Here is a 16,148-nt window from a genome sequence, read left to right on the forward strand (position 1 = left end):
GAGATTCTTTGAGGAGAGATTCAGAGATGGTGCTGCTGCAAGGAAGACACTTTCCTCTATTTACATGTTATCTATTGTGTTGGAACAAAGTCTGGGTTACCCATGATACTTTTAAAACTCCTGTTGATGAAGCATTTTGCTGTTCAAATATATATACAGACACACACATACATATATATGCATATATAAATTCTCTCTTAAACATATGTATATAATGTGTATATGTAATATACATGTGTATGTAATGTATACGTATTCAATATATATGTATAAATTCTCTTTTAGAAGTACTTATTCCCTCTTTTATTCTTATTAGAGACTGAAAAATCTGCTCATGGTCTTCTGTGGAAGAGCCTTTCATATTCATACTTGGTGAAAAGAAATTAGTTATAGGATGTCTATCAATTAGGGTAATGACTGAATGTAATGCTATGCTATAATACAATAAGAAATGATGAAGAGGAAGATTTGCATGAACTGATACAGAATGAAGTGAGCAAAAAGAGGAGACCAATTTATATAGAAATAGCAAATTGTAATGAAAATTCACTTTGAAAGATTTAGGAACTCTGATGAACAAATAGCCAACCATAATTCCAAATGACTCAACATGAAACATGCTGCCCATCTCCTGACAGAGAAATTGAACACAGCGTACAGATTAAAGTATATTTTTTTTCTCTGTCTTTCTTTTTCTATTTTTTGACAGTGGTTAATGTGGAAATTGTAATTTTGTAATAGGTCTTGTTTTTCTTGTCTTCTCAATGGATGGGAAAAGGGAGAAGGGAAGGAAAGAACTTGGAGCTTAAAATAAAGGAAATAAAACTTTAAAAAAAGTTCTTGTCTATGGCCATATCACTCTGAACAAACCCCATCTTGTCTGATATTGGAAGCTAAGCAGGATTGGGCCTGGTTAGTACTTGGATGGGAGACCACCTGGGAATACCCGGTGCTGTAGGTTTTAAAAAAAAAAAGTTCCTTTCATTGCTGTTCCATTTCTGGGGAAATTTTTCTTTTTTTCCAAATCTTTTTTTTATTATAGCTTTTTATTTACAAGTTATATGCATGGGTAATTTTTCAGCATTGACAATTGCAAAACTTTTTGTTCCAATTTTTCCCCTCCTTTCCCCCATCCCCTCTCCCAGATGGCAGGTAGACCAATACATGTTAAATATGCTAAAGTATATGTTAAATACAATACATGTATACATGTCCATATAGTTGTTTTGCTGCACAAGAAGAATTGGACTTTGAAATAATGTACAACTAACCTGTAAAGGAAATAAAAATGCAGGTAGGCAAAAATAGAGGGATTGGGAATTCTGTGTAGTGGTTCACACTCATTTCTCTGGGGAAATTTGTCTTGTGCCTCCTAGAAGTTTTTATTTTTTATTCCTGGGGCTTCTGAAGCCAAAGATTTACTGTCAGTTGTTAAATATATATATATAGCAAATTTTATATATATAGTAAAATTACAAGCCTAGACAAGTCAAGCAATTGGACTCATTTCACAGGGAAAGGGAATATCTGAAAGTAACTTAGGGCTTGCTCATAGGTCTATGCTTAGAATATAATCAGCCCTCAGCCCTCAAAATAAATTTGTAACAGTCTAAAGGCATGAACTGTTAATCTAGACAAAAAATAGGCCTCGGGGAAAGGAGTATGTATCTGTTTATCTGTGTCTAGCCTAATAATTTCAGCGGCTGATGAGAAAGTATTGGCTCCTAACCCCACACCAGGTCAAGACATTTTCTGCCCCCAAGTAATTGGCTTATCTATCTTGCACTCACGACTCAAAGAGGAAAAATTAAAGATAAATAGGACAGTTCTGGACCTGCTCTCTCCCCTCTGTCTCTCCACTGGGAAGTACAAACTAGACTGTGAATGAACTATAAATTATTAAGATGCTTCACAGGGGAGATATTTTAGAAGGGAATTGTTTGCTGTAGGTGAAATTACTGCTCAAGGGACTATTGTGAGGGGGAAGGTTTGGAGCAGGAGACAAGGGATAAAACATGTATTAAGCACCTTCTGTGGAGCTGGAGTCAAGGGATACGCATTTATTAAGCACCTACCATGTGTGAGGCACGGGGCTAAGTAAAACTAGAAGAAATTAGCAAATTCTCTTTAAAACTGCATTTAAGAGAAGCCTAGTGTTTGGGGATTGAAGGGTCAGTCTGGCATGGTGAATAGGACACTGTACTTAGAGTCAGGACCTGGGTTTAAATTTTGTTTCTGACATTTAAAAAGATTGTGTGAGCCACATTTATAAATGAGGGGTTTGGATTTGATGACCCCCAGGGAACTGTTCAGCCCTAAATTTAGGGTCCTAAGAAGTGGTGCTCCTGCCATATCCCACTCATGTCAGACCACATCCAGTGGAATTTAAGGGACAGCATGATTCCTATCAGAATTTTGGTACAATACCAAACCAAATGGTGAAAACTCAACCATCCACCATTTATTGAGCTCCTACTGGAGTCTCTTGCTCTCAAAGGGTACAGTCTAATGGGGTAGAGAGGAACAATATGCTAACTATGTACAAATAGAGACCATGAACATCCTCCGTGTATAAAAATATAGATTCCCAAAGAAGGATACAGGATACTGATAGACACTGGGGCCATGTCATCCAAGGCCTTGTCAGTGAAGAAAGAGATAACGCTTAGAGGGACCAGGATAGCTGCTACCTCCAAGTACCTGACGGGCTGTGGAGTAGAGGAAAGATTAAGTTTGTTCTGTGTGGAAGGGGCAGCAAGGCAGAATTGGCTCCGAGGGAAGATCTTCCAGACAATCAGCTCTATGTCTGTTGTTAAATATCCAGTGTGAGCACTTAAACCTCAGAAATAGAGAAACACTACAAGTCAGAGCTTGTCGATTGTCTAGACTTAAGAAAATGAGAGCAGAAATATTAATGTTGCAGATTAAACTTGAAATTGTCACCTATACCCACCACCTACTCCCAGCCTAAAAGACTCTTTTTCAAGTAAAATATACAGGGGAATCTGGCTCAGGTGGGTTGGACTAAATAGTCTCTGGGGTTCCTCCTACCTCAGAGAGTCTGTGGTTCTGAGCCCCCATGGCTATTTGATGACTATTTCTTGGGGTGGTAGTTTGACTCTGGTTTCTTTGCAAAATTCACATAAGGGATCCCAAATTTGAATGGTTTGCCTCTGTTTTCTCTCCCTCCTTGTTCTTGCCCCCTGGTATCCCTGGTTTCCTTTGGTCTCAGCTAAAGTCCCAGCTTCTGCAAGGAACCTTTGCCACCCTCCTTAATGCTAGTTCTTTCTCCTTGCTGATTATCCCCAATTTATCTCGCCTGTACCTTATTTGTACAGAATTGTTGCCATGTTGCCCTCCCATTAGACTGTGAACTTATTGAGAGAGGGACTCTTTTATCTTTTTGCCCCCCGTTCTTACAAGTGGTTGGCATCTAGTGGGTGTTTATTGTTGTTCCTTCTTTCTTGAAGAAGACCAGTGACATTAAGAGGGAGATGTCTTGACCTAGGGGCTGATAAGTGCCGGCCAAGTGACTTTTTCACCATGGAGGTTGGCATTGGACCAAATTTCTGGTGGGCATCACACCATCCCTTAAATGATGTTGTCTCCTAGCAATTACTCCACGCTGCAGACTGACATCTCATCCTACTTTTTCTCTCCTTGTTTTGTGTAGCTTGTGATTCTCTGGCCGACACGATATTCAATACCGTATGGACCTTGGGCTGCCGGCCATTCATGAACAGTCAGAGGCAGCCTGCATCTGCGCTGAAGAGGAGAAGGAAGAGTTATGATTAAGCACTGGCTTCCCCCTGCCCTCCAGAGAGACCCCACCTGCCTGGGCCCCCCTCAGAGGAGACAGTAAAATCGCGAGATACTTCATCAGCTACTTCCATCCTTCCCTATACTAGCCTAGTCACCACCGAGTAAGAGAGGGAGAGCAGGAAATTACAGCCTGAAAAGGGAGTCATGACTTTTGGGGAGACCTGTCTGCCAGGGAGCAGGAGGGAGATTCTACTGCAAGTCCTGGGGATTCACCTGCCTGGGAAAATTTTCACACAGAGAAAATACAACACTAACTCTGGGAGTTCTGGAGTTGATACTCATCTTTACATGTGAACTTTGGGCAAATCTTAACTCTCACAAGGGGGGCAATGGCTTTCCATCAGTCCGTGTGTTCGTCATCCCTTGCTAGACACAATAAAGTGAACTTTTTAAAAATTTTAAAAAGAGCTGCTTTGAGTCATCACCATTTAGCTGATTCTAGTGTCTTACTCAGAAAGGCTGTGAAAACTACTGGGTAAGTTTGACTGCCATTCACTATCATCTGCACCGAGCTGAGGAAGAGAAGGATGTGGCTAGATCTGGATGCATTTCCTCCATTTTGGTCAAATATTTCAGAGGGAGTTATTTCCCTGAGGTAGCAGAAAGAGCAACTGGATTTGGATACAAAAATCCTGCTTGAAATCGTGGCCAGGACCATGTCCTCCTGTTTGGTTTTTGGGAAAATCTAAATAGGGCAGCGATAGAATGTCAGCCCTGGAATCAGAAACTCTTCTTCCTCAGTTCAAACCTGGTCTCAGACCCTTACTAGTTGAGTGACTATGGACAAGTCACTTAATTTTGCTTGCCTCAGTTTTGTAAAATGAGCTGGATAAGAAAACAAACAACCAGTATCTTTGCCAAGAAAAATAGGGTCATGAAGATGACCAGAATAACTGATCAACAATTTAACTTGAATCTTGTCCTATAAAAGAAGGAGAAAGATGGAACAGATGATTTCTAGGTTTTTTGGTAGGACAAGCTAGACGGTTCAGTGGGGCTTAGAGCTGGGAAAATCTGAGTTCAAATTCTAGCCTCAGACTTACTAGTTGTAAGGGGAAGTCACTTAAACTCTGCTTGCCTCAGTTTCTTCATCTGGAAAATGAGAATAGTAATGGCACTCATTTCCCAGGTTTGTTGTAAAGATCAAATGAGATAATAATTGCAAATGATGGCACGTAGTAAACTCGATATAAATGTTAGTTGTTGTTGTAGCTTTAATGTATAGTTTCATATCCCCTGATATTCTTTGTTTCTTCCTGGTACCTTTTGCTTCTTTGTAGTTCCCAGAGATAGCTCACTAAAGGTGCCTTTTAAAGGCATTTTGAATGATGGATTTACTGGGAGCCAGTTTCTATGTGAGGGTCTATCTTCTTAATTTCTTCATTTATAAAGTTTCATTCATTTATTGCATATTATCTACTATAAACAAGGCACTGAGGTAACTCTAGGGCTAGGGATTAAACAAACCATGACAACCATAACTCTCTCAAATGTTACCCAAACCTGTGTAATATTTATTAAAGAGACAAAATTAATGTAATTTTCAATAATATTAATATAATGTCAAAAGGAAATATTTAACAAAATAAAAATAAAATAAAATGTCGATAATATTTCATTTTAAAACTAAGTCAACACATAGCCCATAAAAATCCTTATGGATAAATTAGTGGCCTACTATTTTATTTGAGCTTGACACCACTGTTCTGGAGAAAACAATGAAATATGGATATTGTTACTGCCCTCAAGAAACTACAATGCTTGAGCTTAATTCTCTATTTTAGGATTAGAAATCAGTTTATCCTTCTCTGTGTTATCTGTGATCCTCTAGTAGTAGGGAATCATTTTCTTGACAAATATAGATATCTAGAAGAGAATACTCATCAGTCTAGAGGAGAATATCCTGGGAATGTGGAATATAAGCCCCTTGAGGTCAGGGACTTTTAAATTTTGTCTTTGTGTTCTCAGTGCTGAGCACAGTGCCTTGCATGCAAGTAAGGGCTTAATAAATGTTTGTTGAACCGAATTGAGTTGGAATGTAATATTTTTCCTTTACTCAAGTTTTGCCCTCTAATGCCCCTTTTCCATCCTCCCTTGCATAATGGAAAATCTCTCTTTCCTTTTATTCATCTTGCTGATTTCCCTAAAGACAGTACTTATCGTTGTCCTTTTTTAATAAGATAGGGAGAAAGTCATGAGTCTGATCTTCAAAACTTAAGGGCCATAATATAATTAAACCAAGTTTAATTCCTTATCTTAAAAGCAGATGATTTCTAGAATGATTTGTTAGTCTATCTTTTTTTGGCTATCCAAAAAGGCAGCCTGTTATGTTTTTTAGTTATAATTCAGGCCACTGCTCTTCTTTTAAAAGTGTATCATTGAGAAAAATTCCATTTAAAATAACAATATAAAAATCGTGGAATTCTTCTGCCAAGACATACACAGGAACTATGTGAACACAATTAAAAAAACATTTTTTCACACAAATAAAGAAGGATCCAAACAACTATAGAAATATTGATTGTTCATAGATAGGCCAATAGGAAGTGACAATTCTACTTAAACTGATTTACTTATTCATCGCCATACCAACCAAATTGCCAAATAATTATTTTATAGAGTTAGAAAAAATAGTAACAAATCCATCTGGAAGGAAAAAAGATCAAGAATATCAAGAGCATCAGTGAAAAAATAAAGTGAAAAAAGATGGCCTAGCAGTACTAAATTTCAAACTATACTACAAAACAGTAATCATTAAGACAATCTAATATTAGTTAAGAAATGGAATGGTGGATGAGTGAAATAGATTAGACAAAAATGCAGAAATAAACATAGTAATTTACTGTTTGACAAATGAAAAGATCCAAGCTTTGGGAGCAAGAACTTACTATTTAATAAAACTTTTGGGAAAGCTGGAAAGCAATTTGGCAGAAATTAAGCCTATAGTAGCATTTCACACAAAATACCAAGATAAACTCAAAGTGGACACATTATTTATTTATTTTAAAAATTTTTTTATTAAAGTTCTTTACTTTTAAAACATATGCATAGATAATTTTCAACATTCATCTTTGCAAAACCTTGTGTTCCAAAATTTTTTTCTTTTCCTTCCTCTCATTCCCTCTCCTGGATGGCAAGTAATCCAATATGTTAAATATGTGCAATTCTTCTATATGTATTTCCACATTCATCATGTTGCACCAGAAAAATCAGATCAAAAAGGGGAAAAATGAGAAAACAAAATGCAAGCAAACAATAAAAAGATGAAGATACTATGTTGTGATCCTCACTCAGTTCCCACAGACCTCCCTCTGAATGCAGATGGCTCTCTTCATCACAAGATCATTGGAATTGGCCTGTATCACGTCGCTGTTGAAAAGAAATGGACATATTATTTAGACATAAAGGGTGACATCATAAACAAATTAGAGGAGAATGGGAAAAATTACCTGTCGTGGTTAAAGGAAGAGATTATGACCAATAAAGAAATAAAGAGAATTATGTGAAATTTAATAGGTTTAGCACAAACAAAACCAAAGTAGCCAAAATTAGAAGGAAAGCAGTAAACTGGGAAAAAAAATTTACAGTAAGTTTCTCTGATAAAGGTCTCATCTCTTGAATATATAGGAAACTGAGCTAAGTTAGTAAAAATAAGAGCCATTCTCCAATAGGTAAATGATCATAGGACAATTCATGTCCTATGAAAGTTTTCAGAAGAAAAAATCAAAGCTATTGATAGTCACATGGACAAAAAGCTCCAAATCACTACTAATTAGAGAAATGCAAATTAAAGCAGCTCTGAGATACCACTTTACAACTAGCATATGGTTAAAATAATAGAAAGGAAAACAAAGACTGGAGGAGATATGGAAAAATAGACACACTAATATTCTGTTGGTGGAGTTGTAAATTAGTCCTAACATTCTGAAGAATAATTTGGAATTATGCTCAAAGGATTATAACACTGTGTACACTCTTTGGCATACAATACCACTATCAATTCTGTATTCCAAAAAAAAAGGAAAAGAACCTATTAGTACAAAAATATTTATTGCAGTTTTTTTTTATAGTGACAAAGAATTGGAAACTGTGGGGATGTACACCAGTTAGGCACGTCTGAACAAATCGTGGTATGTAATTGTGATGAAATACTATGGTACTATAAGAATGATGAGCAGAATGGTTTCAGAGAAATCTGGACTTACCTGAACTGGTGCAAAGTGGAGTGAGCAGAACCAGAACACTGCATATAATAATGGCAATGTTGTAATGATCATAATGTAATGATGAATGAAATACTTAGCTATTCTGATCAACGTAATGATCCATAACAATTCCAAAGGACTCATAATAAAAAATGTTAGCCACCTCCAGAGAGAGAACTGAAAAGTTCTGAGTGCAGATTGAAACATTTAAAAAGAGTTTCCTCCCCCACTATCTTATTTTTCTTGTTCTTTTGTTGCAACATGACTAATGTGGATATATATTTTACATTACTTCATATACATAATGGGTATCATATGTTTTGCCTTCTCAAAGAGTGGGGGAGGGAAGGAGAGAGGGAGAGAATTTTGGAACTCAATTTTTTTTTTGAAAATACTTTTTTTAAAAATTTTTTAAAATAACTTTTTATTGACAGAACCCATGCCAGGGTAATTTTTTTTTTACATTATCCCTTGCACTCGTTTCTGTTCCGATTTTTCCCCTCCCTCCCTCTACCCCCTCCCCCAGATGGCAAGCAGTCCTATACATGTTAAATATGTCACAGTATATCCTAGATACAATATATGTGTGCAGAACCAAGCAGTTCTCTTGTTGCACAGGGAGAATTGGATTCAGAAGGTAAAAATAACCCGGGAAGAAAAACCAAAATGCAAACAGTTTACGTTCATTTCCCAGTGTTCTTTCTTTGGGTGTAGCTGCTTCTGTCCATCATTGATCAATTGAAACTGAGTTAGATCTCTTTGTCAAAGAAATCCACTTCTATCAGAATACATCCTCATACAGTATCATTGTTGAAGTATGGAACTCAAAATTTTTAAAAATTATTTTAAAAGCTATAGATTAAAAATGTCTCAAGTTTTTTTTTTTAATACATCATTATTTTAGACCATCAGATTTAGGGTTAGAGAGAATATTAGTGATTTTTTATTTTATCTTAGCTTTATTTTTTTTAACCTATGAAACAAACCCAGACCGGTTAGGTGATTTACCTGAGGTCCCATAATCAATAAGTAGCAGATTCAGGATTTGAAGCGAGGACATATAAGGAAGGGGTCTTTTAATCATATATAGCCTTAGCCATAACTGGATTGGGGAAATGGGGGAGACAAATTCAACATCGTTCCACACACAAAAGACAGTCTGACTGTTGATATATGTTCCAGGAGGGAGCTGTCTATCCCAGAGAGAGCGCCTATTGTTCCTATAGATGTTGGCAGTACAAGGTGGAGGGCAGGGAAGGGAGACAGTATGACATTGACCCTGGTAATGCAGCTAGGGGACAATTATGGTGGGTGAATCAAGATTAGCAGAGGAAGCAAGATGAGAACAGCTTTTTTACCTTGTTCAGTTATGGTTATATTATATGCCAGTAATCACAACCTCCAATTTATCAATTAACAAGCATTTATTAAATGGATTATGACTATGGCCAATGAGACAATCCCCTCAAACTTTTTAAAAGAGAAAAACAATAAAAAATAAGAGAACAAATGACAAAGAGCAAAATTTTAAAAAGGGGGGAGGGGAAGAAAACACAAAAATGCCATGTCAGAGAAAACTTAATAGTCTCCTTTATTAAACATGTTTGTAAGCACCTCTTTCCCCTGTAATGACCTTGAATATCTATTGGAAATGTTAGGGTGCAATGACAATTTACATATTTAAAGACCTTGAACTCTTGCATTTTAATACATAATTTCATAACACTTTTTTCCTCCAGCATTTCTTTGATTTAAGCTTGAAATGTGACTCTGGCTTCTTATATTTATGTTTCCATTACCACTGGCCCTTGGCTTTTTAAAAAATTGTAAGCCAGCTCTCCACCTCTATGATTGTCAAATTCTTGTTTTTTTTCCTTAGGAACAAAAGTCTCTTAGGTTGTCTAAATGACCCTAAAATCTAGACTCAAGTCTCCTGATAACTAGTTCCTTACTTCTGACTGTACTAATGCTTAGAATTATTTGAGATTTTGAAGAAAAGGAATAAAACCACAAAAAAAGGGAGTGCATTGTGGGAGAAATAGGGAGGTCTTTTGAATAGATGATCCTCCCTTCAATAACAAAAGCACCAGGTCCCCTATGATAAACCATGCCTTTTGGTGACGTTTTGAATCTTATCAACCAGCTATAACCCAGAAAAGATAAGATGCCAAGAGTATCTTCCACAACCGTAAGATGACAGAAAATAATGTGTCATTGAACACCGAGCTTTCTTGAACGCTGATTCAGTTTCTTTAGAAGGCTTTATGGTGGGGAAGTTATGAATCATGGAGAAGCCCAGAGCCAGAGATATGGAGCAGATTTGCTGCTAGTCCTCCCTGTCGATAATGATGGGGCCGCTGGTCAGTATGTGGTTCTGCAAGTGGGCTCCCTGCTCCTTAATTGCTTCACGTCGCATCCGCCGGTTGCAACCCTGGGCACAGCGGGACTGCTCATCAAGCACCCCGCAGACCAGGACTCGGCAATGTAAAAACACCACCTGCGAGGAAAAAAGGTCAGAGGGACTGAAATCAGACATTCTCAAATAACCACATTGTTCCAGCATTTCAATCATGTCCCTGTCTTCATGACCCCTTTTGGGATTTTCTTGGCAAAGACACTGGAGGAGTTTGCCATTTTCTTCTCCAGCTCATTTTACAGATGGGGAAATTGAGGCAAACGGAGTTAAGGGTCACACAGCTGGTAAGTATGTAAGGCTAGATTTGAACTCAGGATGAGGGATCTTCTCAACTCTAGCCCCAGCCCATTGCACTATGGTACCTCTTCGTGGCCCAATCATGTCATACCTCACAACAAAAATACTTTATATTTCTTCACAGACCTTATTTATGTCTTTTAAAAATATTCATTCTGCAAATGGGGAATCTGGGGGAAAGCAGATCTGGGGATTCTATTGTACTTGTTAGTCAGCATTTCTCTATCGGGGTCCTCAAACTTTTTAAATAGGAGGCCAGTTCACTGTCCCTCAGACTGTTGGAGGGTGGGACTATAGTAAAAACAAAAATTTGGTTTTGTGGGCCTTTAAATAAAGAAACTCCACAGCCCTGGGTGAGGGGGATAATCGTCCTCAGCTGCTGCATCTGGCAGCGGGCTGTAGTTTGAGGACCCCTGCAATAATAAGTACTGGCCAATCATCAAGATATAAAGATCAGCTGTATATTTTTGTTGGTTATATAAACATATATATGTATATATATATGTTTATATAACGTGTATTATTGATATATTTCAGAATGGAAAGGTACTCAAGGTAGCCATTACTCCCAAAGAAGACCAATTTTCTACCTCTAGAAAATAGAAAACTAAAAGAAAAAACAATGTTCTTAGGAGATCTTGGACCTGAGAAGTCATATTATTGAATGCACAACTCACTTGATGGTCTTTGCCCACAAATTTGAAGACGGGAACTTGAAAGTGCTTTGTGAGGTGATCTCGGGACGTATACTGCTTTACTGAGTCATCTGACACGCAGCTAAAATGAGAAAAGGGCACAGTTTAAAGACCTAATCACTTTCACAGAGGTGGAAAAATGGCCCAGCCCAACCCATTTTGATCCCTAAAAAGGAAAGAAACTGGACAGAGAAGACTGAGTTCTTTTCAAACTTTTCAAGAATGAAGGAAAAACTAAATTCAGTCCCTTGATGGCATCCCCAGATGGAAGCCTGGCTCTGATTTTGCCGACCTCATCACTCTTGGGCAGAAATATTTTTTATTGAGTTAATATATTAGAAAGTTTCATCAGCAGCAGAAGATTTAACTAAGACCTTGTGCTGATGAACCGCGTACACTCCCTTTTTCCATATTAAATGATGGGAAATCTGGTCCAAAGGATCCATCGCTTCTCTTTGTAAATATTAAAGTGATAAATAGATGGACTGACTTACTTTTATTGGGAGGGCAGGAAGGATAGGGTCTGGGACTGTGATTGCATGGACAGAGGAAACTTCTGGTGAAGACCCTTAATATCTCAGACCATGCTCTGAGAATATAAATTATGCAGTTATAATATAAACTATGTTGACCTACCCTGGTAGATGGAGTTTTTTATACCAGTCTTGGATAAAAAGAATTCCATCATCATCATTGTCTGTGAAACTCCTCCTGATAATATACCCGGTATTCTTGGGATAGGGGCTTACTTAGAAACTGCTAATACCTCTTTCCATTTAATCTATTAAATTTTTTTTGCATTTAATCCAGAACTATATTCTATCATAGTTCTTCAGGAGATGATCCAATAATAAGGACATAGCCCTGAAACTTAAAGAGAACACCCAGAATCAAAATGGATAAAAAAGGCTTCCTGGCATTTGCACTGTTTCGGTTTAAATTTTAGGTCATATTTATGGGCTTTTTTCCCATTAAAAGTTGGTGGCTCTGTTCATATCTTCTCTCCCATCTCTCTTCTACAGGGAATGTCTTTTTCTGAGTTATGTCCTTTTTTATAGGTAATTCTGTACCTATGCGTTTCCATTTATCAGTTTGGGGGAAGCAGTAGGGAGGAGAGATAGATGCTGTTATAACTGTGGACTTGTCTCCTATGATTTTGGATTACTCAGTATTTCACCATTTACTGATGCTTTGGTGCAATGGAAAAAGCCAATAAAATTAGCCCCAAAAACCTAACCACTTTGGCTTGTGCTACTAATAGCATCTTATATAAAAAATGGAGAGGAGTTAAGAAACCAAGAATTTCTGCATTTCCTGTCATTTATTTACTTTTCTTCATTTCCCTAAAGTCATATTCCTTTTAGTTTATCTTTTGATAAAAAGATAATACCCACTATTCTAACAGTCCTTTTCATCTTAAGAGTTCCAAAGCACTTTAAAATACTTTTTTACTTGAAAATATTATTGCAACTTTTTCAGATAGAGAAATTGAGGCAGGCAGATAAATTTGTCAAGGTCATTCTGTCAATCACAACCACAGTACAAAATCAAATTCAGGAATCTTGGCTCGTGGACAGGTTTGGTGAGATTAGGTCATGCTATTTTGGCTACATATACTTGAATTATTTGATAGATCCTATCACAATAATGAGAGCATGTCCTCCAGTGATTCAGATTATAATATGCCCTTGTCTTTTCATCCTGTATGAATCTCATCCCTTTCAGAAATACACCTGACAGGATCTACTCAACAGTGGAAAATTTTTCTCTAAGTCTTTTGATATTTTGTACCAGTCCATTCTTCAGTGATCTATCTGTTATTCTCTTGCTTTCACTGAAAAATCTTTTTTTGTCATTCTATATATTTTTGATAATGCCTTTCATGCCACTTCTCTTATGCAAGTTGTCATTCATAATTTGCATCAACTTGTTGTTGTTTACTATGGGAGATGACAATTTTGACTCTTTGAAGATCCTGATGTTCCATGATCTATAGTCATAGAGCACCACGGAGTTAATATTAGTCTTATAAGTAATCTAATAATAGTCTCAGAACTTGTATTAGAGAGCAACTTGGGATAATTAAGTGCACTGTACATTTTCCTAAATGCAATTCAGGCCACTTTCCTTTTCCTATTCAATTCTGGGCCCAACTTATTGCCCATCTATTCCTGTTCCTGTTCAAGATCGAGATAGTGAGGAAACAATTCAACGAAGTGCCTGTCCAACTGTATCTCATTTCCTAGGCAATCTGTAATTTTCATTCATTTGATTTTTTCCCATTGCTAAGCCTTTTGAGTTGTTGTGGATTTCACTGAGGAGACACAATTGGTGGTCTTCTGCTGACTCAATGCAATGAGCAAAATGTCATCCACAAACGGAAGCATTCAGAAAACTATATTAGCCTTTTTCACAGTGGCAAACACCTTTGGTTAGTATAAATACTCCTTGGTTTTTGCTTCAATTTCTATTGATATTACAGATCCTTAACATATTGATATATTAATAGTGATAAAAGATCATTGAACAGTTATCTCTATGGTTACATCAAATATGAATCATGTATGACTAACATATGAGTAGGAGACACCTTGTTGGAAGAGAGCCTGGTAGGTTGTAATTTGCTCTTTTTTTTTTTAACTAAGTAAAACAATTATAATAAAATTTATTTTAAAAATAAAGAAATAAACATAGAATCCTGCATGCTTAATGGTTCTCATTTTTGTGAACATAGATATGACAGATCATTTACCTGTTTCTTTCATCAAAGCATACTTTCAATATGTATATAGAACATTTTTTAAAAGATATTATAGAGATTAGAGTAAGGATTGCTTCACCCTTTGTATTTTTATCCCTAGTCTTCTAGCACATTGCCTGGAACACAGTAATGTTTAATTTAATAAATACATTTAATAAGCCCTTGATTGATTGATGACATTAGTAATTTTTAAAGCTTCTTTCTTTTTTTGAGGTATCTTGAAAATCAATTCCCTAAATGTTAACTCCAGCATGGATCTCTACTGTGTGTGGATTTGATTAGGTCCAGCTGTTTTTCCCAATTTCATTTTTACTTTTTTAGATGTAGTGATTTTCCTAATCATGAGAATAGTTTGATATAAAAATGCTGACAAAACCACTTAATGTCTTGTTGCATTCTATTAGGAATTCTTAACTTAGGATTCATGAATCTGTTTTCAACATTTTTTTCTTTAATTGTATTTCAATATAGTTGGTTTCCTTTTAAATTTTATTTTATGTATCCAAAAACATTATTCTAACAAAGTATTCAGAGGTTTCTCCAGTTTACTAAAGGTGTCTATGACACACAACAATGCTTAAAATTAGATTCTAGATTCTCTGCAAATGCTCTTGGGAGAATCTATATTAGTTGTGTCTCATAATGCATTAGCTACAGGTTTATTTTCTCTCCAAAACTTTTTGCTGTTTCATGACACTACTTTCTTAATCTTCCAGCTTCTTCCATAATGTTTCCGAAATTACTTAAATTCTACCCTCCTACTGGTCTTGGTGGCCATGTTCTACTTTTCAAAGAGATTTAATGTTTGCAGGCAAAGTGATTTTCAGGGCTCTTTTGGTCTCCTTGCACTAGTAACTTTATATCAATAGAAATTCTCTAAGAAATACTCATAATTGGAGTTGATGTCTTTACTGTAAACCATGTCATGTTTTTCAGTCATAATTTGCTTAAATAGATAAGATAAGAACAGTTGCATACCATAGTCTTCTTATTATTAATCTTTAATTTAGTATTTTGACCTTTGCTCTAATGAATTCACTGACTATACACAAGTAATTCTGAAATGATTACTGTCAGTGGCCAGTTGTTTATTGTCTGTTAACATAGAGCCAATTTTATTTTATTTTTTTGTTCAGTGAACATGTTGAGTACCTTCAACTTTGTTCTTAAAGGCTGCATTTATGATATAAAGATGTTAAACTTTTGAATAATTCATAAGCTCTTGACTGTTTTCATTTCTTAATGCAGAAACCTATTTTCTAGCATATTTGCATTGTCCTCCTCTGTTCCTATCTTAGCATTAAAGATAAATATCAATTCATACTGAAGGATCTTGTCAGGTATGTGGTGCAGTGTATAGAGTACTAGGCTTGGAGTCAGGAAAACTCATCTTCCTGAGTTCAAATATGTCCTCTGACATTCACTAGCTGTGTGATGCTGGACAAGTATCTTACTCCTGTGTGCCTCAGTTTCCTTATTTGTAAAACGAGCTAGAGAAGAAAATGGCAAAGCAACACCAGTGTCTTTGCCAAGAAAACCTCAAATGGGATCACAGAGTCGAACATGACTGAAACAATTGAATAAACAACAACAACAAAAATCAAGCTCTTCAAGTAATTTCTCTGCTTCTTTATCCTGTGTAACAGATGTCGAGAAATGAGGGGTGATTATCTTTTGCTTATGTTTGATGATGAACCCTGAAAGAAGAGGTAAATGACTATCTCATGAAATGATATTTCTTTTTTGCCTTTGGGTACAAGATGAAACCAAGTCCTTATGGCATCTTTTATGGGAACCTTCCATTTAGATGCAACTTCTATATGGCAGTGTTAACATTTATGTGGTTTAGTCTCTCTAGTAGTTTATGAGCTACTCTTTTTGTTGGATAATAATAATAACAAGCATTTATATAATGCTTTAATGTTTTCAAAATGCTTTACAGATATTACCTC

The 16,148-nt window shown here is 36.4% G+C and overlaps 2 protein-coding genes and 1 pseudogene across 2 annotated transcripts in view; 2 read left to right on the forward strand and 1 right to left on the reverse strand.

The window, feature by feature from the left end:
• Positions 1-4,227, forward strand: part of PLA2G12B (phospholipase A2 group XIIB) — a 36,086-nt gene extending 31,859 nt beyond the window's left edge. The window contains 2 exon segments of the mRNA XM_051982172.1: positions 3,674-3,748; positions 3,751-4,227. Of these exon segments, the coding sequence (XP_051838132.1) occupies positions 3,674-3,748; positions 3,751-3,791 (116 nt within the window). The 3' untranslated portion in view covers positions 3,792-4,227.
• On the forward strand, positions 843-961 carry LOC127552710 (uncharacterized; annotated as a pseudogene).
• Positions 4,228-9,432: 5,205 nt separating the features above from the next.
• OIT3 (oncoprotein induced transcript 3) overlaps positions 9,433-16,148 on the reverse strand; it is a 31,354-nt gene continuing 24,638 nt past the window's right edge. The window contains exons 8-9 of the mRNA XM_051982173.1: positions 11,418-11,517; positions 9,433-10,524 (exon numbers count right to left, since the gene is read on the reverse strand). Of these exons, the coding sequence (XP_051838133.1) occupies positions 10,354-10,524; positions 11,418-11,517 (271 nt within the window). The 3' untranslated portion in view covers positions 9,433-10,353. The remainder of the gene's footprint in view (positions 10,525-11,417; positions 11,518-16,148) is intronic.

Source organism: Antechinus flavipes, chromosome 2 (assembly GCF_016432865.1).
Source record: "Antechinus flavipes isolate AdamAnt ecotype Samford, QLD, Australia chromosome 2, AdamAnt_v2, whole genome shotgun sequence".
In the NCBI taxonomy this organism is placed as follows: domain Eukaryota; kingdom Metazoa; phylum Chordata; class Mammalia; order Dasyuromorphia; family Dasyuridae; genus Antechinus; species Antechinus flavipes.